The 26,480-nt window shown below is 40.6% G+C and overlaps 1 protein-coding gene across 4 annotated transcripts; it reads left to right on the top strand.

Annotated features, from left to right (window-relative positions):
- Positions 1–241: 241 nt before the first annotated feature.
- LOC123768877 (glutamic acid-rich protein-like) lies at positions 242–24,273 on the top strand. 4 transcript variants are annotated; one of them, XM_069337413.1, is made up of 7 exons: positions 242–313; positions 4,809–4,907; positions 5,457–5,659; positions 6,205–6,346; positions 7,133–7,300; positions 11,229–11,351; positions 23,775–24,273. In XM_069337413.1, the coding sequence occupies exons 4-7, from the start codon at positions 6,283–6,285 to the stop codon at positions 23,993–23,995; spliced, it is 576 nt and encodes a 191-aa protein (XP_069193514.1). In that variant the 5' UTR covers positions 242–313; positions 4,809–4,907; positions 5,457–5,659; positions 6,205–6,282; the 3' UTR covers positions 23,996–24,273. The 4 variants fall into 4 exon arrangements, with proteins under 4 accessions (XP_069193514.1, XP_069193513.1, XP_069193516.1 ...); XM_069337412.1 differs by lacking the exon at positions 242–313 and adding an exon at positions 2,786–2,902; XM_069337414.1 differs by lacking the exon at positions 242–313 and adding an exon at positions 4,238–4,297.
- Positions 24,274–26,480: the final 2,207 nt, after the last annotated feature.

Below are 26,480 nucleotides of genomic sequence, written 5' to 3' on the forward strand. Positions count from 1 at the left end.
TCCATATTTTTGGTATTTTCTCAAAGGTCAAATAGCCCTTTTGTAATCGGATATAGCCCTTCCCTAAGATGCTTGTGTAATTAACTTCAGTTAAAAGAATTCAACCAATATGGGTCGTTCAGTACAACAGAGATTAGTTGTTAAACTTAAGCCTTGCTAGTAACTTAGTAAACTAGGCGGAAGAATACTCTGCTCTGGCTTCTGGGTAGAGGAGCATGTGGGAAGGACAGTGTGGTTCCAGGAGCAGCCCAGGCAGGTGGCCTCAATCATTGGCCCCAAGACCTAGCACAAACATCTAGCTGGTCGCCTCAAGGTAGAGTTGCTATAAGAGTTTGGTATAGGGCAGTAGTTCAACTCATTGCCGGTTCATGTAGGAAGTGTTAAGCCAGGGAGTGTTTTGATTTAGATTTTGTTTAGTTTTGAATAAACCATTTAGCTAGTAAATTGTCTTTTTTTATTAATTTCCATTTTATGTAATTTATGTACATTGTCCCAGACCACGTGGGTAGCCTAAGAGGCCGAGTTGAGTTGGGCGCCGATTCTAACACCGAATCAGAAATCATTTATCCCGTTTGATTTTAATTAATTCCACACTTAACGTAAGATCCAATATATATATTACTAGTGGGGATCAAGCCCCGAGGTTTATTGATTAGCCAACCTGTCCTCTTAAAAAGAACGTCAACAGTTGCCGTTTGACTCTACGGCTGTTTTTGGACGTTATTTTGTCTTAAACTACGTCTATTTTTGCTTCCATGGACTATCTCTTGTTATACAATGAAATACCACACTCTTATTATTCTATAACTCACTGACTATGCTCTGATATATGTTCTTCAAGTAAAAATATATATATTTTTGCCTTAATTAGGCCATAATCCAGAAAATTCCAGCCCATTGATCTTTATATTTAGGAAAACATCTAATAAATTTGGAAATGAATTTTTCGTTCGCCGACAGTTTCTTGTTACTATTTAGTCTTTTATGTATTAATGTCGCTGGTCATTGTGACTTTCCCAGGATTTATATATGTTTTGTAGTAGCATTTAGTCAGACTACAGTAATGTAACTAATGGGGAAACCTTTATAGTCGTCGTAAATTAGTAATAATCATTTATCAAAATAAATTAGCAAACATGTACAACTTCTTATGTTACGACTTTTCGGGTAGGCCGTTCTGTTTGTTTACAACCCCAATGTTTCAAAAAACACAATACTTTTAATATATAAGTGACTAAGTATGCTCTAATACATGGTCCTCAATGAAAATTATGGTTTTTTTTTGTTAATTTGTCCATAATGAATAAGATTCGTTACTGTTGATCTTTATATTAAGAAAAACATCTAAGAAATTTGGTATTGAATTTTTGTTCAAATAAAGTTTCCAGTTACTATTTCCTAGTTATCCCTAAATGTAGGTGGTCATTATTTTACTGTTATGTATATAGAAATTTAGCATTATGCATTTATAATACAGAACAATTTGGTCGTTCCACTGCCTCATAATTATATAAAATACATTGTGACAAATACTTGATAATTAAAATCAGAGTTTTTTGACAACTATAAAAAATCCTGTTGAAATCATGCCGTTTTGAGTTGTCATACGCTTCTTAGTAAATAATATTGTGTAATGTTTGGCACAATTTATCACTGTACTAGTATTTACAAACTGTTTAGGTATTAATGTATTCATTTTTTTTAATGTGTAATATGTTACTTAATCCTAAACTTCTTTTGCAACATTTATATCAGTTATAAATAATTGTCGCGAAACGGCGTATGAAAAAATAAATTTCCCCAAAGGAAATTAGTGTATCGGCGATCGAGCGGCCATATTTAAAAGTGTATTCTCTTGTCACTGTTCTGACATTAGTTTTCGATGTACGTATTTCATTTTTGTACCAATGTGTTCGCAATAGAATGTTCTAGAAGAACATAAGTATAAAACGTCACATAAGGATGTGTTCGACCGGCAACATATATAAAAACTACGTCGATTATACTCGTCGTGTCAATAATACAATTGTTTTACCACGCTGATTCAATGCCATACTGTTTTCTCAAATAAGCTCTTCGGCTATTAGAGAAAACGTAAATTTCATGGCAAACATTTGTAAACTATCCCCAAGTAGATCTGATCGAAATTGGAATTTATACAAATATTTATTCTCGTGTTGCCCGCCACTGTCACCCTTGAGTAACCAGAAACGGATATACAGTAAAAACTAGGCTAACTCATCCTAATCCTTGCACAAGCCCTCCAGAATTTCTTTATTGAAGATCAGCAAAAAATTATTGCGCAGCTCATATTATACAGTTTAAGAATGAGATTTCCTTGTTCTAAAGGAATGAAAATAACACTGCCTTAATCTCAGTCGATTAAGGCAGTGTCTGGGATGCTCCCGGTGCCCGTGCCTGGTGCTCGTGCACCAGGCACGGGCGATAGTGTACCTTTAATTGTTCTTTTAGTGTAAATAACGGAATAAAATGTAAGACATAGTCTGCAGATCTTTTTCCAGATGTCTTTTATTATTTTTTCCTAAAGAAAACTAAGATATTGCGAATTTTGCTTAACAAGTACATTAATTATTAACTTTTTGTCGTTATTATTGTTATAATTAAAAGAATTACATCTTGTTTTTTGCTTATGTACAAAACATAGTCTAATAACCACAGTTCGTTGCCCCTAAATCAACACAACATAACCAGTTTACTCATGTCATCGCCCCTAAATCAACAAAAACAACCAGTGTATTATTGTAAATAATTATATCTTATGATTTATTAGCAATGGTAAGACATTTTTAAGACTCTAACCTTCGTAAGAAGGTATGATGTATACGAACTGAACGACCGGGCTTCACAACAAAAACATGGCCACATGAGTTGGATTATTCCGGTAATATTGAACTACTGTTCATTGTTATTAGTTTAACAATACTGTTAGGGAATGTCATAAGAGTAGTCACAGGGCAACCAAAGATACCCAGCTTCTGGGTACGGGATCTTTGCCCGAAACGCTATGCGTGCTAGTGGCTTTACAATAATAATAATAATTTATTTAGGAAAAATATATACATAGATGCAGAGTTACAGTACAAACATTCTGTTTGATTTATAGATAGAGGTAGTACATACAATACCTAAAGCCACTAGTACGCATAGCGTTTCGGGCAAGATTGTAAAATCATTATTCCTATTTTCTCTCTTAACCCCCAGTGTACCTTCTCGTATATTAATAAATAAATAACCAGGGTTTTTTATGCGGCTGTGCTGAAAGCCTGACGTAAAATAAATTATTGTGTCGGAGAACAGGAAGCAACAAATTAGGCTTATATTGAGGTTCCCCCCTCCCCCCCTTTCCCCCCAATTACGGGTCTGTCTAATTACCACAAGCTACCACAAGCTACACAAGCTTCACAAATCTTCCTGGCAAATCGTTAGTAATGAATAAATATGATATGTTAGGCTGACCTAACCTAACCTAACCTAATCAAACCTAACCAAATCTAACCTAACCAAATCTAACCTAACCAAATCTAACCTAACCAAATCTAACCTAACCAAATCTAACCTAACTTAACCAAACCAAACCTAACCTAACCTAACCGATGCTTGGATAGTCAACTTGATTTGGTGTCACCATTTCTTTATTTTCGTCTAATTTCTTTATAAAAAGATACTTTTTCAGATTAAAATTATGTTTTTTCGTGTTGTACATTCAGTACCAACATTATAATGAGTAAATATATCTTATTTATTCATTACTAACATATTGCCAGGAAGCTATGTGAAGCTTGTGGTAGCTTGTAATTAGACAGACTGCCAATTACTGGTGGAGTAAATCAGCCTAGCCTACTTCTTCCTAGCATAACCTAGCCAACACTAGCCAAGCCTAGTCTACCCTTGCCTAGCCTAGCAATCAGCCCTTGAACCCCCTACTGTTAAGACTCTGCTCTCTGATTGTACCTATGACACCTATTATTAATCTCCTTCTGTATCTTTAGCTCCAGTATGTTGTTATATTATGCTGTGCAAATTTGGGACCTGGCCCTCTAGTATCTTACATATATGTATTATTTGATACCATTCTTGTCTCCTGTCCAGAGAGTACATTTTGAGAGCTTTGAGACGGTCCCAATTATTTAGATGTTTTATCATTTATATGTTTGCTGTTTATGGTCTCTTTATTTCCTCTAATTCAGAGATTTCTCCTGTTCAGAAAGGGGGAGTCAGTACCGAGCAATACTCAAGATGGGACAGCACCAGTTATTTGAATAGTATTAGCATTACTGTGGGTGGGGTGTTTGAATTTTAAGTCTCATAAACCATTCCATTATTTTTCTGGCCGCCACTATATTTGCTCGGTTATGTTCACAAAGTGTGAGGTCGTCAGACGTCATAATTCTCAGATCTCTTGCATGTTTTTTTTTCCTTCATAGAGTAGGTGTGATTGTGTCCTGTGTTCCTTGTTTCATTTAAGTTCCTCGTTTCTACCATACTTCAGCACCTGTAACTTATCACTGTTAAAATCATGTTATTTCTGTTTTTTCAATGTCTCCTACAGTGCCAATTTACTTGTGTCTTCTGTATCATCTGTAGAGTTTCATTGTTCAAATGTGTTATAAAATACATGCACCACCATCCTAGTGGTGCATATATGCATTCTACCTTGCATTTATATGCAAGGTAGAAAAATATGCATGAAAAAATATATATGAAAAATATGCATTTTTGTTTTTTTATAATTAAACTAAACTGATGCTATTGTATATCTGTTAATAATTTATTTTTGTTTTTTTTAGGTAAAATTTAAATCAGACAACATTATCAATTGCAACATTACAACATTGTCAACAATTCTATCTGAGAGAACATTACAGCAATGGCTTCCAGTAATTCAAGTAAGTTACATTATAATTGTGATTTGTTTATAATATATTCTTTAAATTTTATTTTTGTATGTTTTTAATTTTATTTGGGTGTAAGTTCATATTATCATTAGATATAGAGTATAAAATCTTAATTTTGTTTTGTCAATTTTGTCTGTTAGAATTGCATATCTATTTCAAACTTTATTAATACCACAAAATGTTAGTTAAGTTGAATATTAATTTAATATTATTGGAAGATCAAAAAACTTAGTCAAATAAGTATTTGAGTCCCAATTCAATTATTTGCAGTTCACAAATTGCAATTTTGATTTACATTGAAAATTCCAGATTATTCTTCTCTTATTTAAACATATTAAATTTGGTTTACTTGTGTAATTAATAAAATCTGGTGCTGTACAGGTTCTCAATAATACAATCACAATTCTCCGCTCAGTCTTCTGTAGCACTGTACTGCTTTGTGGTCTTTCATTATGCTGCTACTGTGTTTTTTGTACCACTGTATTACATTTTAAACATTTTACTCTTTTTTATGATTGCCCAGATTATCTTTATTTACAGGCCAGAAGAAACCTTTCCAGCGGTGTTGTCCCATCTGCAGTAATGCCATTAGTGTTCGTCGACATTTCTGCAACTGTGGACACAGCTTTATAGATGAAAAGCGTAAGGGTGATGTAGAGCGGGAGGAGAAATATAAGGAAATGGGTCGAAGAGCTGCTAAGCATCAAAACCTTTGCAGATCATTTAAAGCCATGAAAAAATCTGTAAGTATTTCATGCATTCTGTTATTTCTTCAATTAGAATTGTATCATATTGTATTAATATCCATTCTGTTAGGTTTTAAATTTTCCCACAAATAAACAGATTTTAAGCCATTTGATAATTAATTAGTATTAACATTTTCAATTTTGGTGGATACTGTACTTATTGATGTTAATAATACAGTAATGTGCATTATATAAGTATTTTTGTGTTATTTTATATTTTTTTAATTTCCATTAGTTATGTAATTATACTTTAATGATATGATATTTAATGATACTGATAATGATCAGTAGGTCTCTTAAACTAGGTAAGAAAAGTACATCTTAAGCTACTTCAGTACTTCTGCACTTTTGCAGATGTACCCAATGCTGTATGAGGGAGGGATGCTGTCTGTTTCAGAAGCTTATGGTTATCCCATCTTATATTCTGTAATCATAAAGTTAATCTCTTTTTTTATAATTGAAGCCATATCTCTTGAACACTGTGTTCAAATTAACACTAAAAATATTTTAGTTATATTTGTAATTATTTTGTTGTATTGCAGGTCTCTAAACTACAAGGTGGTGGTTAGCAAGTTGCTGTCATCTATTTTAAGGTCGGCAATAGAAATACCACAAAGGGCATGCTACCAGGAAGTGGTCTGTCAAGCAAAAATGTTAATAATCTCACCGAATTGTTTTATCTTGGTAATTATTATTATTATTATTTTGCATAAGCTAACAATGAAAATCATAAAACCTGCATGTTCCTTTGTGTTGGCAATAATGAAAAGCATTTACCTAGTACAGTAGTTTAGTTCATATATTATGCATCCCATATCCATGTTGTTAGCAGTAGTGGAAATGGTTGCAGAGGCACATAATTAATTGGCTCCGGGACTGAACCAAGCAATTCATTTTAGCTAAGCAAGTTTCAATCTTGATGACCTAATTACATAATTCCATGCACATCACCACATTGACAAGGGGCTCGAGACCGACCATGAGTACAGATTTTAAATTAAGCAACTGACGTGTGGAGAGCTAGTGTCACAATTGATATGTTTATCTTGCACACTGCCTCCATCCAGTGGACAGCGGTGGATAGGTTACAATCACTTAGTTACTACATACAGTTAGCAAACTGGTGATATTTGACCAAGATTTCTGGCAGCAGATCATTTTGAATGAAATATTTCCTCATATCTTGAACATTTGTTATAGAATTATCCGAATTCACATATCTTTTTTCACTCCATCACATAGTGGAGGAGGGTGTGCAAATAATTTTGACACACTTTACTTTGCATCAGGTCTATGTCATCAGATAATGAGACTTCCTTTACATATGGGTACCAAAATTCCCATAATGACATAGTTCCTCATTGCTGCCAAATTTCACATTTCAGTGTTTCTTTCAATTAAAGTTTTTTAGAGGACATATTTTGTAATGATGATACCATATTAAATTTACGCATGTTTCTTAATTTTCAGCATACATGCAGGACAATGGATCAAGTGTCAACAAGATACCAACAAATAATATAGATGCCCAAGAAGATATCAACATCAGTGAGGCAAAAGAAAAGAATGGGGAGCAAGAGCTTAAGTTAAAGAAAATGAAGAAAAAACGAAGACTGTCTGAAGATTCAACTATTAAAGGTAATCAAAACTCATTCTTCGTTTTTTAAATTCAAAGCAAAACTTGTATATATTTTAGACAAGTTTTTAGGTTCCACAATTACATAACTGATTTGTTGTATAAAGTAGTTGTATTATATACAGCTGATGAGTCACAATAATGTTGCTGAAGAATGTTGTCCTAACCACACACAAAAAGATGAAAATACAAAGACGTTTCAGTCCGTTCTGGACCACTATTAATTCAATTGTTAGTTGTATTATACTTGACTGCTGATATAGTTTATTTCATGTATTCCAGTTCACAGTAATATTAAAATTAACATCAGAGCCTGACGGCTCAGTGGACAGTGCTCTGGGTTTGTAATCCTAAGGGTCAAGGATCTATTTTTATTAGATGCTGAAACAAATGGGCAGTTTCTTTTGCCCTGATGCACCTATTCACCTAACAGTAAATAGGTACTTGGGAGTTAGACAGCTGATATGGGCTGCTTACTGGGAATGTGAGTGTTAAAATTAGGATTAAGGACTTGCCCAAAAAGCTATGCATGCTAGTGTCTGTTCAAGAATGTAAGAAATTTTATATATATATATATATATATATATATATATATATATATATATATATATATATATATATATATATATATATATATATATATATATATATATATATATAAACAAACGGACCCAGTCCATGGAACTCACTCCCTATTGAATTTAAAAGCTGTCCAACTTTTGCGTCATTCATAAACAATACAAAAAAGTACCTAATTTCATCTTCATAGTTTTTTACATTTTGCTTTAAAATCGCACTGTATCTATTGCTACCCAATCTCCAAATTTTTATGTACCCAATCCGAACATCTTTACCATTGTTATCATTGCTGTCTTCTTATATGTGCTGTCAATCTGCTGTATGGTGTCTATTAATCTTGTTTAAATTACCAATCAAGCTGTCAGTGTAATCAATCAGAGCTTTAATATACCAATGTGCTTTAATATACCTACTATTCTCTCTCATCTCATTTTTTTTCTTGCAATGTCTTTGTTATTTTATTAATTCTGCTAGAATTTACCTAATTAAAATTATCTATTAGATAAAGGACCTGCCTGAAACGCTGCGCATACTAGTGGCTTTACAAAATTGTAAATACTATGCTATGTATTCTCACAAACCCAATGTACCTTTTTGTATATAAATAAATAAATAAATGAAATATATATATATATATATATATATATATATATATGTCGTACCTAATAGCCAGAACGCACTTCTCAGCCTACTATTCAAGGCCCGATTTGCCTAATAAGCCAAGTTTTCATGAATTAATGTTTTTTCGTCTACCTAACCTACCTAACCTAACCTAACCTAGCTTTTTTTGGCTACCTAACCTAACCTTACCTATAAATATAGGTTAGGTTAGGTTAGGTAGGGTTGGTTAGGTTCGGTCATATATCTACGTTAATTTTAACTCCAATAAAAAAAAATTGACCTCATACATAGAGAAAAGGGTTGCTTTATCATTTCATAAGAAAAAAATTATAGTAAATATATTAATTCAGGAAACCTTGGCTTATTAGGCAAATCGGGCCTTGAATAGTAGGCTGAGAAGTGAGTTCTGGCTACTAGGTACGACATATATATATATATATATATATATATATATATATATATATATATATATATATATATATATATGTTGTACCTAGTAGCCAGAACATCATACTCGGCCTACTATGCAAGGCCCGATTTGCCTAATAAGCCAAATTTTCCTGAATTAATATATTTTCTCTAATTTTTTTCTTATGAAATGATAAAGCTACCCATTTCATTATGTATGAGGTCAATTTTTTTTTATTGGAGTTAAAATTAACGTAGATATATGACCGAACCTAACCAACCCTACCTAACCTAACCTAACCTATCTTTATAGGTTAGGTTAGGTAGCCGAAAAAGTTAGGTTAGGTTAGGTAGACGAAAAACAATTAATTCATGAAAACTTGGCTTATTAGGCAAATCGGGCCTTGCATAGTAGGCTGAGAAGTGCGTTCTGGCTATTAGGTACGACATATATATATATATATATATATATATATATATATATATATATATATATATATATATATATATATATATATATATATATCATTGAATATGACCGCATATTCTGTATTTATTATTTTCTGGTTTAGGGCTTCTATCCCTCTATTTTCTTAGCATCAGGGCTTAATTGAAATAGGAGTTCTCCAAAACTCATTTTCGTACTTTTAAGGTGAAGAAAAGAAGTGATTTACTATAGAGTGTATTACACTTAATTGTATAGTTTGCACGACGTTTCGAACCTCCATGGTTCATTCTCAAGTGAACAGATCTTATAATACTAGTTGATTTTATACCCGCATTAGGTCAGGTGATAATACAATGAAGGTGAAAACATGGGGGGATACATAAGGGATAAACATAGGGGCTGCAGAAGGCTTATTGGCCCATACGAGGCATCTCCTATCTAAACACAGATTAATCCAGTGTAATTGGCCTGTTATGTTGGACATTGTCTTCTGTGTTGGCATCGATATATTCTTGTCTTGTCCTTACTCTCATGGTGGGTAGAGTAAATAGTTCCGTGATTTGGGTGTTCATGGTAGGTCGCTCTATTCTTATGTGAATTGCCTCAAGAATTTGTAATCTTCTTGAATCTTGGGTTTTGTCTATTATGCAAGTATTCTTGTTCAACATTTCTCTTGTTAACAAGAGAAATGTTGAACAAGCATGAACCTGAAGTTCATGCCTTCTTTACCCAACAAAGTCTCATCCGTTTATCAAAGAATTTTTAAATATATTTTCATATTGATTTATTGGGGTTCTATTACATGGCCAGGAAGAATTTCAGATCCGGATTAACATTAAGAAATATTTTTTTGTACATTTATATAGAAATATTTCTTTAGTATTTTACCATCCATGTATTTAAAAGCAATTATGAAGTTAGAAAAAGTAGCATAGGCTCCTCGCACAACATTCTTTATGTGGTCCTCAGGTGATACTTTTCTATCTAGAACCATCCCTAGATCTCTCTTTTTTTATCAGAATTTTTTAAGGATTTCTCACATAATTTATAGGTTGTGTGGGGTCTATGTTCTCCTATTCCACATTCCATAACATGACATTTATTCACATTAAATTCCATTTGCCAAGTGGTGCTCCATACACTTATTTTGTCCAGGTCATCTTGAAGGGCATGCCAATCATCTAAGTTTCTTGTTCTTCCTATTATCTTAGCATCATCAGCAAACATGTTCATATAATTCTGTATTTCATCTGGTAGATTGTTTATGTAGACAGGTTTATGTACCACAGGTTTATGTACCTGTGGTACTCCACTTGTAACATTTCTCCAGTCTGATACATTGCCTCTGATTACTGCCCTCATTTTCCTGTAAGTCAGAAAAGTTTTCATCCATGTTAGAAGCTTACCTGTCACCCCTCCAATATTTTCCAGTTTCCGGAACAACCTCTTTATGTGGAACTCTATCAAAAGCGTTTTTTAGGTCCAGATAGATGCAGTCAACCCAACCATCTCTTTCCTGTAAAATCTGTTGCTCGATCATAGAAACCGAGTAAATTCGATACACCGGATCTTCTAGATCAAAAACCATACTGTCTGTCTGATATTATATCATTTCTCCCCCAGTGTTCTACCCATTTAGTTTTTGTTACTTTTTCCAATATTTTGACTATTACACTTGTCAATGATACAGGTCTATAATTGAGTGGGTCTTCTCTACTGTCACTTTTGTAGATTTGAAGTATTGTGTTTGTGTGTGTAGCATGTGCATTAATTCAAGTAGAGTGGCTGTGTGTTATCTGTAGCTGCAGCTGTAGAGAAACACAATTTTTGTTTAATGAGGATATATATTTTATTCAGGTTTTCCTTATTTTCAGTTCACATTCAGGAAAATCAAAATAGGAAGATCAGGGAAGCGAAAGACAAGAATGTAGAGCAAGAGGATAAGTCCTTGAAAAAAATGAAGAAACACCGACTTTCTCAAGATACAACTGTGACAAGTAATCAAAACTCATTCTTCGATTTCTAAGCAAAACTTGTACTCACCTAGTTGTGTTTGCAGGGGTTGAGGATTGGCTCTATGGTCCCGTGTTTCAACTATCAATCAACTGGTGAATATATTCTTGGGCCATTCCTGCAGTTTGTCCAGTTTTAGTTATAAATTTTAAAGATTTAAAAATTGTAAAGTAATATAAACTTAATGGTAATTTAAGTAATGAAAACTTATTGGAACTTAAAGTAAAAATGAACTAGAATAATTAATAACAATGGATGACCAATAAAAGTCAAAAAGCAATTATGAAATCTATAAAATGAATAGCTTACTTACTATAATATAATAAGTACACTCTAGTTTAATATTAAAGTTACACTAAAACACTAAAACAAAATGTGGTAGATTAAATTGAGATACACTCAGGTACACTGGATGATAAAGTTTATACTAGAGGACACAGGCAAAGCCAGTGTACTGTGGAACAAGGAAGTAAAAAAAGAAAAAAAAGAGACAATAATAAAGACCCATTTTTTTTCTGGGGGGAGCCCCGTCGGCTCCCCGGAGCTTTACCGGCTGATATGCTAATGTCAGACTTTGGCATCAGTCATGTGTATGGAGTTCTAGGGCCTACCGGGGACCACGAGCCAGAACCTGGCCCCCTCAGAGAGGCAAGGGGAGCAATGGCCTATAGAAACCCCCGTGTGGTTGGAAGCATTCTATGTCTGCCATCGACCGGGTCAAGCATCCAGAAAGGTAAGCATTCCAAAACAAACCCCTATTCTGGTGAAAATTGCTACCTAAGCCGAACTAGTGAATAGAACTCTTCAACAGAAAACAAGGAAACTAGTGTGACATCATACGTCACCGCGCCGCTGTCTGCGCAGCTCCCCCCTCCCCAGGAGGGGGAAGGGGGAGCCCCAGACCTCCCACGCCGGCTATCCACCCATCAGTTCTTCGGCTGATGCTATAGGCAATGGTTATGTGCTCCGGCTCCAGTGGTTGTTTCAGCACTGTACCTAGTGTGGTGTCTGTTTTCTAGGTGGTGCGTGAGCCGGGTGTGATTCTTCAGTACTCGGGCTGCATGCGCCTAGGGTTCCCTTCCCTAGGTGCCCTGTAAGTACTGCCCTTGGGGCTTGGGGCCACCTTCCACAAGTTCCTTGGGTCCTGCCCCTGCTTGGCCGTTTACTGCTTGGTTTTCGGCCGCTCTTTGTGTGCTCGGGTGTTCTGTCTCCCTTGTTCGCCTTCGAGTAAGGGGCAGTGTTTGCACTGGTGGGGCGCGGGGTACTGTGCAGCTTGTCTTTACCAATCATAGCGGCCGGCTCTGTTCCGCTTGGGTACGCTGTCCTCTTGCGGGGTTTTCTTTTTCTTTTGTTTATATACCTGGTGGGGGGGTCTGCCTTCGTTCTTGCCCCTTGTGTCCCTTGTGTTCTGAGTATTTCTGGTGGTACCCCCTGCTAGGTCCCCGTGAGTGTACACGTCCCGGGGGTTCAGCTCTTAGAAAGTTGTTTGGTAGCTTGGGTGCCGGTTAGCAGTACCCTGCCTGGGATTACCTGAGCGCGAGTCCTCTTAAAGTAAACGCTCGGGACCCTGGGAAACCCCTGGGGGCGCGCGGGTCCGATGGATGTGACCCCAGAACCCCCCCTCGCTTCCAGCGAGTTTGAGGGTTGCTCTCACCTTTTGTCTCTGGGTGACTCTCTGTTTTGCCTCCGTCTGCTGCCTGTGGGGTCGGTGACACCTACGACCCGGTGTCCTGCGAGTTTGGTTGCTCGTTGTGGCTCGGTTCCCCAGTTGTGCTAACAAAGCGGGTGCGGGCAGCAGGGGCGTTGCACTTGAGCCTTGGTGGTGGCAACGTTCTCGTGGTTTCCTCCCCGGGAGCCCCGGGGCTGCCCCGTTGTATTTCGTTTTGGGACTTGGGGGTGTTGGTTGCTTCGGTTCCATCCACGCCCCCTTGTCTTTCCCCTGGTTCACCCTTCCTGCCTGCATCTGGTTCCTTACCGTCTGTAGGTTCAGGGCGGGGTGTTTGGTGTTGAGACTCGGGCGGTCTCGGGGAATTCCCCTTCCGGGGTAGTGACGGGGGCATTTGGGCCTGTTCCTCCAGCCGTGTTGTATGAGTCTGCCAGTGGGCTCCCTTCCTTAGTGTTTTCACGGCTGCCCCAGTTTTCTGGTACGGCCGGGGCTTTGGGGGAACGGCTCGGCCCCGGGGCCTGTCGTGTAGGTTCCCAGGGCTGGGGAGGGGCTGACTTGGGGGGCCTTGGCCCCGTTAGACCCCGTGGGGGGTTTTATCCCCCTCTAGGCGGGGCTTGTGGTTACGCGGAGTGGGGTCTTTCCTCCCCATTCGCCGTACGTGCTGTTGGACGTCGGCCCCTCCCCGGGCTCGGTTCCTTGGCCTTTGAGTCGGTTGGTTCCGTCCTGTGGGTGGATGTTTCCTCCCCCGCTTTTTGGGACGGTGTTTTTGTCATTTTCCCCGTTCGATGGGGTTCTGCGTGACTTCTGATCTCGGGTGCGCCTGCGCCTTCGTGTGCCTTCGGGACTAGTGTTGGCTTCTGTGTTCTCGAGGGTACGGGAAGGTTTTTCGCTACTTCCCGCATTATTGGAACGTCTGTCGGCTCCTAGTACTTGTCGCCCTGTTGGGCTACTTGTCGCCCTGTTGGGCTACTTGTCGCCCTGTTGGGCTACTTGTCGCCCTGTTGGGCTACTTGTCGCCCTGTTGGGCTACTTGTCGCCCTGTTGGGCTACTTGTCGCCCTGTTGGGCTACTTGTCGCCCTGTTGGGCTACTTGTCGCCCTGTTGGGCTACTTGTCGCCCTGTTGGGCTACTTGTCGCCCGGTTGGGCTACTTGTCGCCCGGTTGGGCTACTTGTCGCCCGGTTGGGCTACTTGTCGCCCGGTTGGGCTACTTGTCGCCCGGTTGGGCTACTTGTCGCCCGGTTGGGCTACTTGTCGCCCGGTTGGGCTACTTGTCGCCCGGTTGGGCTACTTGTCGCCCGTTTGGGTTCCCTTTTTTTGGGCTCTTGGCTTCTTTGGCCGGTTTTATTGTTCCTGCTTCCTCTTTTGGCTCCTTTTCTCGTGCAATAGTCCTGGCTGGCGCCTTCCCGCAGGGAGGGTGTGCGGTTCGGCCAGCGTGTTATGCGCATGCGCCGTGGAGTTTGTTTTGGTCTGGGCGGTGGTTCAGTGCTGGGGTTTTGCGCCCTTTTTTGCTACAGTGCTTCGCCTCTCGTTCTTCTCCCTGGCTGCGGTATGTGCCCCTTTGCGCCGGGGGTGTCCTGGTTCCCAGTTGTGGGGAGGACACCGCGGTTTTCCCTGTGTCATGGGTGTGGACCGCGTCCTTCGCCTCTCCCTGTTCTCCTGCGGGTCCGGCAGGGTCCAGCTCTGGCGTCTTCACCTGGCAGTGCTCCCAAGTTCTTCTGGGCGCGGTTGAATCGTGTCAAGTTCGAGCCACCATTCGCCAGGTGAGTTTCTGCGGTCTGGCGTCTTTTGGCCGGGCGCTGGATGCGGCGGTGTTTCTATACCTGTCTTTATTTAGGTATAATTTTGTACGACTGAGACCGTTCGCACACCAGTGACTGTCCCTTTATCACCCCTTCCTGTCCCCCTCATGTGCATGTCCAACCTATGCTGGAGTCATTCAGGGGACCCACCTTTTTTAATGTTGTGAGGTGTGGGGGTTGTAGGGTTGGTTCTGTACTCACCTGGTGAGGCTCCTGGCTGTGCTTGCAGGATTTGAGCTCTGGCTCTTGGGTCCCGCCTATCTGGTAGAACTTGCGGGATAGTACCAGTGGAGTGCAGTGGTGCTATTGGCACTTTTGGGGAACACTGTATTACCATCAGTGGTCTGTGCTTGTTACACGACCTACTTGCGAGCATAAGCCTTCTTGCTGGTTCGTCCGTGGACTTCCAGGGCGCACTGGCCTGTTTTCGTATGGCAGTTCCGGCCCGTCCTGGTTGTGGGGGTATGTGGGCCGGTGGACTGCTCCTAGCAGCTGCCTGTTGGGCCATCCTCTGGCCGGTCTGGCCTGACCTTGGGCCGGGCTTGAGGTGTAAAAGAGCTCCCAGTACCTCATCCAGCAGGTATCGAGCGGGTTTCTCCGCCGTCGGTCACCTGGTGCAGGTTTCTGGGCCTGCAGGGTTTTGTCGTGTCTCCGTTGGCCCTGTCTGGGGTCTGCCTGCTCCGTTCTCTGCCTTTGCAGAGGGGAGTTGCTATTTACATGTTGCATGTTGCAGTGGTGCCTGTTGCTGCTGCTGCTGCACGTGTGCATTGGTACCGTGTTTCACGGTGGCGTGTCCTTGTTCCTGTGTCCGGTTGTGGAGTGGCACTTTGCTGCCGTTTTGTGCCTGGGGATTTTGTCCCTGCCTGATTGTCCACCCCTGGTTGTTCTCCTGGTTTTTTTTTTTTGTGCTTCTGCTCTTTCCTCCTGCCTCTTCTGCAGCAGGGATGTTCTGCGTGTGTTCTTAGGCGTTGGTCAGCCTGTGTCCTGTGATGTGCTTCTTTGTCTCGGTCTGTTGCAGTTGTTCGTGCCCCTTGGTTCGGGTCCTGTTCTGGCGGCGACCCTTCCGCCTTCTTTGGTTTTTCTATCTTGCCCTGCCGGTTGTTGTTGTTTTATTTTTTTTTGGGGGGGGGGTTCTTGCGATGTCTCGCGTCGGACCCGTCGTTTCTGAACTCCTGGCGGGCTTGCATGCTTCGGGGAGTTTTTTCTGTTCGGCAGACATTCCATCTCCTTGTGCCGCCTGGGTTTCGGTGGTCGCGCCCGAGATCTTCTCACGGCTCCGCCTTTTTCCTGGGCTCGGGGGGGGCCTTGTCGGGGCTGCTTATGTTCTGCCTCGTGGTCTCGCCTCCGGTTGGTGGTCGGGTGGCTTCGTGGTTGGTGTCCCACCTGCGTGCTTCTCTTGGCGGCAGTATGGGGTATTTTGGCGGTCCTTCCTTTTCCTGTCCCATCTTAGGTGGTTCCTCTTGTTAGCTTGGTTTACTCTCGGCTTGGTTTTCTAGTGGGGGTTGGGGGCCGTCGTCTTGCCACATACTGTCGCCTCTTTTCGTGCGGCGCAGGCGGAGCCGCTTCAGCTTGCTTTCGGTCTTGGTGTTGCTTCTGCACCGTTAGTCAGCTGTCTTGTGCGTCATTTCACCTCCGGCCTGTTCGTGCGCCGCTTGCACCATCCTGGTCTCTGGTCAGCGTGCTCTGTCTTCTACTCGGTTGGTAGTGCCCCTTCGGTTCCGGTGTGTTTTTTCGTCGGCTCTTTCCTTTGGGCCTTTGCCTCTGGGGATCGGTTCGCTGTGTTTTCTTGCTCCTTCGGTTTTAGCGTTTTGGTTGTTTGATGGCAGCAGTCTCCATCTTTTCTGGCGCGGGGTGGGGCTGCTGCATTCTGGAGGGGTCCAGGGTTTGTTGGTGCTTCGTTGGTCGGGCCGGGGGTGTGTCGTTTTTGTGTTCAGTGGCGGCCCTCTGCTGTTGTTTGCGTGCCACGGCGTTTGGGTCCGGAGCGCGTTTTGCGTTGATCCGGTTCTGTTCTTCCCGATTCGCGGGTGATGGTGTCCCGGGTGGTCAGCCGTGTTCTTGCGGCTAAGCTGCCTGTGTTCTTCCCTCATGCCTGTGGCGTTCGTGGCTTCGCTGCTCTCGCTGCCGTCTGGGCGACGTGGCCTTGCAGTCTTTCGGGCATGGATTTTTGGTGTTCGTGCAGGGGCCTTGCTGCTCGTGGTTCTCGTGTTCCCGGGATTTTCGGGGCTGTGGCGCCTTGGGTTGGCGTTTGCTGCCGGTTGTCTCGCCTCCTTGAGGGGTGCGTGGTGTCCGCCTCCCGGTTTTGTCCCTTTGACCTTCCTCTGTGGGTAGTTAGCTCCGGGGAGCCGACGGGGCTCCCCCCAGAAAACCAGCGTTGAATGTAATGAAACGCCATTTTCTGGGTGAGACCCGGAGGCTCCCCGGCAACCCTCCCTCCCTCCGGTCGGCGTTTTTCGCGTGTTTTGACATCCAGCCTCAGAACTGATGGGTGGATAGCCGGCGTGGGAGGTCTGGGGCTCCCCCTTTCCCCTCCCGGGGAGGGGGGAGCTGCGCAGACAGCGGCGCGGTGACGTATGACGTCACACTAGTTTCCTTGTTTTCTGTTGAAGAGTTCTATTCACTTAGGTAGCAATTTTCACCAGAATAGGGGTTTGTTTTGGAATGCTTACCTTTCTGGATGCTTGACCCGGTCGATGGCAGACATAGAATGCTTCCAACCACACGGGGGTTTCTATAGGCCATTGCTCCCCTTGCCTCTCTGAGGGGGCCAGGTTCTGGCTCGTGGTCCCCGGTAGGCCCTAGAACTCCATACACATGACTGATGCCAAAGTCTGACATTAGCATATCAGCCGGTAAAGCTCCGGGGAGCCTCCGGGTCTCACCCAGAAAATGGCGTTTCATTACATTCAACGCTGGTGTTTTTTAAGTTAAAACCTTTTGGAAGGAAAGGCACAGCTAAAGTACACATTGGTAGTTAAATGAGGTTATAATTTGAACTCTGGTTATTCAGCAGCTATCCCACAGTCATTCAGGAGAATTGAGGTGAGCTTCAGTTGTTATAAAATAGGTTTTTCCAGTGTCAGTCCCCCTAGCTATAATTGTATTGTCTCCCACAAAACAATGTTTAATTACAGAGGAATTTTTCCAGAAACCCCGCAGTTTAAATAAGAGATTTTGTCTGAACCTGGTCAGACATTTATTCACATAAACATTTGATTTACTAGAGAGTGCAGATTTGAAAAGGTCTGACTTGCGGAAGCAGCTATCTAGTTTAACTCAAATTCTCCTGTTATTTATACCCTCCTGTTGATTTGATACCCACTCTATAAGCTGATTTGATGTCACTAGTTTTGATTGAATATTTTGATCATATCTTGAATATTTTGATCTTTGGGGAATATATTTCCATATTTGGATCATACCTTGGATCATTTGGTCTTGGGGGAAAGACCATCATGCATTCATTCATTAATTCATTATGGTCTTGGGAGAAGTTTGTGAATGAATGAATGGAGGTTTTGGGGAGGCTTCAAGTGTGCTTTTTGGACCTGGCGAGTCTTTGGTTCCTGTCCCATCTCAAGAATATCTGATCATATATTCAAAGCTCTTTTTGTTGTTTGGCAGTCTACCAGCTGTCAACTATTTGTTGTGATGTGTTTTGTTAATATATATTTTGTTTAGAATATACTGTATGGAAACCAGGGATACAAATATTGTATAGCTACAAATATAAAAAAAAAAATTTAAATATAAAGTACTTGTTATATATTCTCAAATAATTATTATAAAAGTGTGCAATGAATTGATGTGTGCTGTATTTGCAGAGCATCAAATCATGGAGATGGTAGGGCAAGTACCTTGAGGTGCTTCCGGGGCTTAGTGTCCCCGCGGCCCGGTCGTCGACCAGGCCTCCTGGTTGCTGGACTGATCATCCAGGCTGTTGGATGCGGCTGCTCGCAGCCTGACGTATGAGTCACAGCCTGGTTGATCAGGTATCCTTTGGAGGTGCTTATCCAGTTCTCTTGAACACTGTGAGGGGTTTGCCAGTTATGCCCCTTATGTGTAGCGGAAGCGTGTTGAACAGTCTCAGGCCTCTGATGTTGATAGAGTTCTCTCTCAGAGTACTAGTTGCACCTCTGTTTTTCAACGGGGGTATTCTGCACATCCTGCCATGTCTTCTGGTCTCATGTGATGTTATTTCTGTGTGCAGGTTTGGGACCAGCCCCTCTAATATTTTCCACGTGTAAATTATTATGTATCTCTCCCGCCTGCGCTCAAGGGAGTACAGATTTAGGCTCTTTAGTCGATCCCAATAGTTTAGATGTGTTACTTTTTTTACTGAGTAATAATTTTTACTGATGGTTTACTGAGTAGATTCTAGCAGTAAAGATTCTCTGCACGCTCTTCAGGTCAGCAATTTCTCCAGCTTTGAAAGGGGCTGTCATTGTGCAGCAGTACTCCACTCTAGAGAGCACAAGCATTTTGAAAAGTATCATCATCGGTATAGGATCTCTAGTGTGAAAAGTTCTTGTTATCCAACCTGTCATTTTTCTTGCAGTTGTGACGGCTACTTTATTATATTCTTTAAAGGTAAAGTCTTCAGACATGAGTACACCCAGATCCTTGACATTGCCTTTTCGTTCTATGTTATGATTTGCCTGAGTTTTTTACGTGGTTGCCGTTTTTATATTTTCATTTTGTCCATAGCGCATGAGCTGGAACTAATATTCGTTAAACACCATATTATTTTCTGTAGCCCATAGAAAGACCTGATCTACATCTGATTGGAGGTTTGCTGTGTCCTCTATGTTGCCTACTCTCATGAAGATCCTAGTGTCATCTGCAAAGGATGATACAGTGCTATAGGTTGTGTTCTTGTCTATGTCCGATATGAGGATAAAAAATACTGGAGCAAACACAGTACCTTGGGGGACTGAGCTCTTCACGGTTGATGGGCTGGATTTTATTTTGTTGACTATTACACATTGTGTTCTGTTAGTCAGGAAATTGTAGATCCATCTACCTATTTTTCCGGTAATTCCTTTTGAACGCATTTTATGTGCAATAACACCATGGTCATTTATCAAAAGCTTTTGCGAAATCTTTGTAAATTACATCAGCATTTTGTTTGTCTTCCATAGCATCTAATGCCATATCATAGTGGTCCAGCAACTGCGACAGGCAAGAGCGCCCTGTTCTGAAACCATGTTGTCCGGGGTTATGCAGATGCTGTGATTCCATGTATTTTGTGATCTTACTTCTTAGCACTCTCAAAAATTTTTATGATGTGCGATGTTAGTGCTCTCGGTCTAATTTTTTGCCTCTGCCTTATTTCCTCCTTTATGAATTGGTGCTATCTCTGCTGTTTTTAGTATATCAGGGATAATGCCAGTATCTAGGCTTTGTCTCCACATAATGTGGAGGGCCTGTGATAGTGGTTTTTTACAGTTCTTGATGAATATGGAGTTCCAAGAATCCGGGCCTGGTGCAGAGTGCATAGGCATACTGTTTATGGCTTCTTCAAAATCCAGTGGGGATAGGGTGACGTCTGATATATGATTTGATGTTGGTATCATATCCATGAAAAACTCATTTTGGTTAGAAATCTTTAGTGCGTTTAATGGCTCGCAGAAAACAGTCGTATTGCTTCCTCAGTAGCTCGCTCATTTCTTTGTTGTCATCGGTGAAAGTTCCATCTCCCTTTCGCAGGGGCCCAATACTAGATGTGGTTTTTGATCTTGATTTTGCATAGGAGACAAAATATTTCGGATTCCTCTCTATTTCACTGATGGCCTTTTGCTCTCTTTGCCTCTCCTGGGTTTTGTATGATTCTTGTAGCTTGAGTTCAATTGTTTCTATTTCTCTACATAACCTTCTTCGCCGTTCTTGAGATAGGGTGCGACTCTCAAGTTGTTCCGCGATTCGCTTTGTTTGCCTATATAGGGAACGACGTTCTCGTTCCAATCTGCATCTCTTCCTCTTTTTTCTTAGGGGTATGCGGTTTAAACATATTTTTAGTGCTACTGAGCTTATTTTTTCCAGGCACTGGTTCAGATATGCATTTTCTAGCTGTTCTTCCCAGTTTATTTCTGTGCAGTCCTTGTTTATTTGCTCCCAGTTTATCTGTTTATTATTGAAGTTGAATTTGCTGAAATCTCCTCCACCGGGAATCTGGACTGGTTTTGAAGATCTATTCCCCATGGTTGTCATAACTTCAATTAAGTTGTGATCTGAGTAACAGGTATTTGTAATCATTATGTTTCTGATCAATTCATCATTATTAGTGAAAATGAGGTCCAGCGTGTTCTCCTTCCTAGTTGGTTCTACTATTTGCTTGTTTAAGGCAAACCTGTCGCACATCCGTAGCAGGTCATTTGCATGTGCCTGTTCATTTAGGCTACTTCCTGGTATTCTTTCTGATATTACTGTATTAGCCAGGTGCTTCCATTTCAGGTGCCGTAGGTTGAAGTCCCCAAGCAGGATGATGATCGGAGCTGGATTTGTGAGGTTTTCCAAGCAGTGTTCTATTTTCATTAGTTGGTGTTTAAACTGCTGAGGGTTTGCCTCCGGTGACATATATACAAGGACAATAAGTACATTTAGGATCTCTATTTTGATTATCAGCACTTCCACCATATCATTTGAGGTGTTTAGCAGCTCAGTACAGATGAGTGTGTCTTTGATGTAGAGGCTGACCCCACCCTGAAGCCGGTGTTTCCATCACATATGAAAAGATTGTACTCTGAGATCCATATTTCACCATCATGGTAGTCCTTTGTGTGGGTTTCTGTTAGGGCTGCAAACACTGCATTTGCCTCATGAAGGAGACCATCTATAAAGTGAACTTTGTTGGATTTGCGTGTTCTTATACCCTGGATGTTGGCAAATATAAATGATGTTATCGTGTTAGTGAAAGTGCTGGATGCCTTACTTCGTGATAATATCTGAGGCTCTGGTAAGGAGGCCACTGTGTTTGCGTCCTCTCTAGCATTTGACCGAGTTGGTGGAAGAGTCTGGTCATTTTTAGCCATTCTTCTCCTCCTCCTCTTGCTAAAAAATTATCCCGGTCGATGGAGTAGTGGGTGTTTTCATAGTGGCAGTGTTGCTACCACGTGTCGCACTCTTAATTTGTTTTGTTCACTTGTTAGATTGCATTACTTGCATTTTCCCACTAGTTATCTTACAGTAGAGGTAATTACCTAAGTGTAATTACCTAAGTGTAGTTACAGGATGAGAGCTACGCTCGTGGTGTCCCGTCTTCCCAGCACTCTTTGTCATATAACGCTTTGAAACTACTGACGGTCTTGGCCTCCACCACCTAACTTGTTCCAACCGTCTACCACTCTGTTTGCGAAAGTGAATTTTTCTTATATTTCTTCGGCATCTGTGTTTAGCTAGTTTATATCTATGACCTCTTGTTCTTAATGTTCCAGGTCTCAAGAAATCTTCCCTATCCATTTTATCAATTCCTGTTACTATTTTGTATGTAGTGATCATATCACCTCTTTTTCTTCTGTCTTCTAGTTTTGGCATATTTAATGCCTCTAACCTCTCCTCGTAGCTCTTGCCCTTCAGTTCTGGGAGCCACTTAGTAGCATGTCTTTGCACCTTTTCCAGTTTGTTGATGTGCTTCTTAAGATATGGGCACCACACAACTGCTACATATTCTAGCTTTGGCCTAACAAAGGTCGTGAACAATTTCTTTAGTATATCGCCATCCATGTATTTAAAAGCAATTCTGAAGTTAGAAAGCGTGGCATAGGCTCCTCGCACAATATTCTTTATGTGGTCCTCAGGTGATAGTTTTCTATCTAGAACCACCCCTAGATCTCTTTCTTTATCAGAATTCTTTAAAGATTTCTCACATAATATATAGGTTGTGTGGGGTCTGTGTTCTCCTATTCCACATTCCATAACATGGCATTTATTAACATTAAATTCCATTTGCCAAGTGGCGCTCCATGTACTTATTTTGTCCAGGTCTTTTTGAAGGGCATGACAATCATCTAAGTTTCTTATCCTTCCTATTATCTTAGCATCATCAGCAAACATGTTCATATAATTCTGTATACCAACTGGTAGATCATTTATGTAGACAATAAACATCACTGGTGCAAGAACTGAACCCTGTGGTACTCCACTTGTGACATTTCTCCAGTCCGATACATTGCCTCTGATCACAGCCCTCATTTTTCTATCAGTCAGAAAATTTTTCATCCATGTTAGAAGCGTACCTGTCACTCCTCCAATATTTTCCAGTTTCCAGAACAACCTCTTATGTGGAACTCTGTCTAGTGTCTGTGTCTAGTTTGGTGTCTAGAGGTGTCTAGTTTCTGTGTCTGGGCACTAGTTACCTGAGTACATTACACCTGCTTGATGGGGTTCTGGGAGTTCTTCTACTTCCCAAGCCCGGCCCAAGGCAAGGCTCAAATTGTGAGTGTTTTGTCCACCAGGCTGTTGCTTAGAGCGGCCCGCAGGGCCACATACCCACCACAGCTCGGCTGATCTGGAACTTCTCTTAGAAAACAGTCCAGTTTTCTCTTGAAGATGTCCACGGTTGTTCCGTCAATATTTCTTATAGTCGCTGGTAGGACGTTGAACAACCATGCACGGACCCCTGATGTTTATACAGTGCTCTGATTGTGCCTATGGCACCTCTACACTATTTGGAAGAATACACACACAGTGGGTACTGGGGTGGGCCTACCTCCAAATGGCCCCTTGGTAAAAGTAAACCAATTTTAACAAATAATCTATGCTAGGATTCTTGGAAACCATTGTGGCACCACAATTGCCCTTCTTGGTCTCTGTCTACCGATTGTTGTAATGCCTGGTGGCCTCTGTCTACAGACTACTATGGTTCCAAATTTCTGTGATTTTGGTGTTTTATTTTTTGCAAGAAATATATATTTATTATATATGTTATGTTTTCCACATTTTCAGCACATCAGTGTCCACTTACTGCTGAAGCAAGTACCTTCATCAGGGTTCCCAAAGATCATATCTTAGAAGGGTCGAAGACGTCCATTATTTTGAAGCCATCAAATAGAAAAGAAGAAAGAAATAATTTGAAGATGGTCAAGAAGGAAGATGAATCTGTTGGAAAAGGGCAAGTCATGATGGTTCAGAAGAAAATAACGCACTATTTGTCTGATAGCAGATAATAAACTATTTTTTGATAATGTAATTGAGTCAGAGGTGAATCCCATCAATCTTACTTCCTTTACAGAAAAATAAATATAAACAAAATATTATTTATGTAAAATATGATTTATTTTTGTAATAAAATCAATAAACTTTATGTAATTAAGTCAGAGGTGACTCCCATCAATCTTACTTCCTTTACAGAACAATATAATTTCTAAGAAAAAATTCCTAAGTATTTTTGTAACATATATGATATATTTTTTTAATAAAATCAATAAACTTGTGTTTAAAGTCAGTAGTCCATATATTAATTTATCAATCCATCCTTGTGCAGTATGTGCAGTACCACAGCCTGGGTGGTACACATACTGCACATACTGCACATACTGCACATGTGTGCTTCTCTCAGAAGTTCCTGTTGCACCTCTGCTTTTCAACGGGGGTATTCTGCACATCCTGTCATACCTTCTTGTTTCATGTGATGTTATTTACGTGTGCAGGTTATTTCTGTGTGATGGTTGTAATTTCAGATTTTTGTTGATTAATTTGGAGTAGGGGTAATTAAGGGTGGTGGGTCCCCAAGCACAGTTATATATATATATATATATATATATATATATATATATATATATATATATATATATATATATATATATATATATTTGCATATCTCTAAGCATATAGATTAGATTTAGATTAGATTTTCAATTCAGGTAAAGGTACATACATTGCAGATGAGTTACAAAGGGAAAGACAAGGGCTAGCGTTCACTAGCTCTATTGGAATAGAAACATCTGCAAGACAAGTGTTGGCAAAAATTCAGATAGCTAAGGGGACAGAGCCCAACCTGCGGCTCACAAAGACCCCCAAGGTAAGGCTGAAGAACTAATACACAAGTTGAGTGATGCAGCATCATCCTCCTCCCTCCCTCCCTGCAGAAGTAAGCAGGGAACAGCTCCTCCGACAAAATGACAGAAGGATTAGGATAACAAGAGCACAATCTAGTGATGACGAGTATGAGGAACCAATCACAGCCCAGGAAGTAAAGGGGGCTATGAAAAGGATAAAATTACAGCACCTGGTGAGGATGGCATCACCTACGACATACTAAATGCACTGGTGAAGTGTTTGGGAACTCAATACTCCACCTGTTTAACAAGTCATTCCTAAGTGGAGTGTTGCCCACACAATGGAAACATGCAATATTTGTTCCCATACAGAAACCCAATGACCCTGGCAATTACAGACCTATCAGTCTCATGTCATGCACTTGCAACATGTGCGAAAGGATCATCCGAAACCGACTATTGCACAAAATACGTAGGTTAGGGGATGTGGGTCAATGGATTTGTAAAAGGACGGAGCACAGCAAATTGTATAGTTAATTATCTGCCTCATGACACAGCTAAGTACTCCCAATAAACTCTCTCCTTGGGGCAAATATTTTAAATTTAAAATACAATACCTAAATTAAGCCACTAATACGCATAGCGTTTCGGCCAAATATATACGAAGTAAAACCCAAACAAAAACCCATTACAGCAGAGTAGGACCCATAAAGATGAGACTAACAATGTTAAGTTGCACGATAAAAGGGCAGCAAACACACTGAATGAATACTTTACATCAGTGTTCACACTAGAAAGCTTGAATGACATCCCATCACCCACACAAATGTTTGTCGGAGGTAAAGAGAATGAATTAAGGGAAATACCAATTACACGCTACACAATCAGGAAGAGCATTGACAAACTAAAAGACTCAAAAGCCCAAAGTGTGAATGTATTTCAGTCCCAAGTCGTAAAGGAACTGAACTGGCAAATTCACTATGTTTGTCAGTGAAACTCCTTTTCAGAAAATCCCTGGACCATGGAATAGTTGAAGGTGTTTATAAATCTTGTTTATCTGTATCTTTTGCTACCCAGTCTCCCAATCTTTATGTACCCATTCTGAACATCTTTACCATTGTGATCATTGCTGTCTTATATGTGCTGTCAATCTGCTGTATGGTGTCTATTAATCTTGTTTAAATTACTAATCAAGCTGTCAATGTAATCAATCAGAGGTTTAATATAACAATGTGCTTTAATATACTTACTTATCTCTCTCATCTCATTTTTCTCTTGTATTGTATCTTTATCATTTATCAATTCTGATTGAAATTACCTACTTAAAATTATCTGCTAGATTAAGGACCTGCCCGAAACGCTGCGCGTACTAGTGGCTTTACAAGAATGTAAATACTGTACTATCCAATGTATTCTCACAAACCCAATGTACCTTCTTGTATATATATAAATAAATAAATAAATAAGGTGATAATGAGACCTTACTAAGTGATCTAAATGAACTTCACAAATGGTCAGATGACTGACAAATGCATTTTAATGTCGATAAATGCTAGCCCTTACATGTGGGCCACAACAATCCACTTCAGAACTACCAAATTGACAGCACTACCTCACAACAGATAGATGAAGGAAAGGGCGTTTGAGTCAGAAT

Source organism: Procambarus clarkii, chromosome 37 (genome assembly GCF_040958095.1).
Source record: "Procambarus clarkii isolate CNS0578487 chromosome 37, FALCON_Pclarkii_2.0, whole genome shotgun sequence".
NCBI classification, from domain to species: domain Eukaryota; kingdom Metazoa; phylum Arthropoda; class Malacostraca; order Decapoda; family Cambaridae; genus Procambarus; species Procambarus clarkii.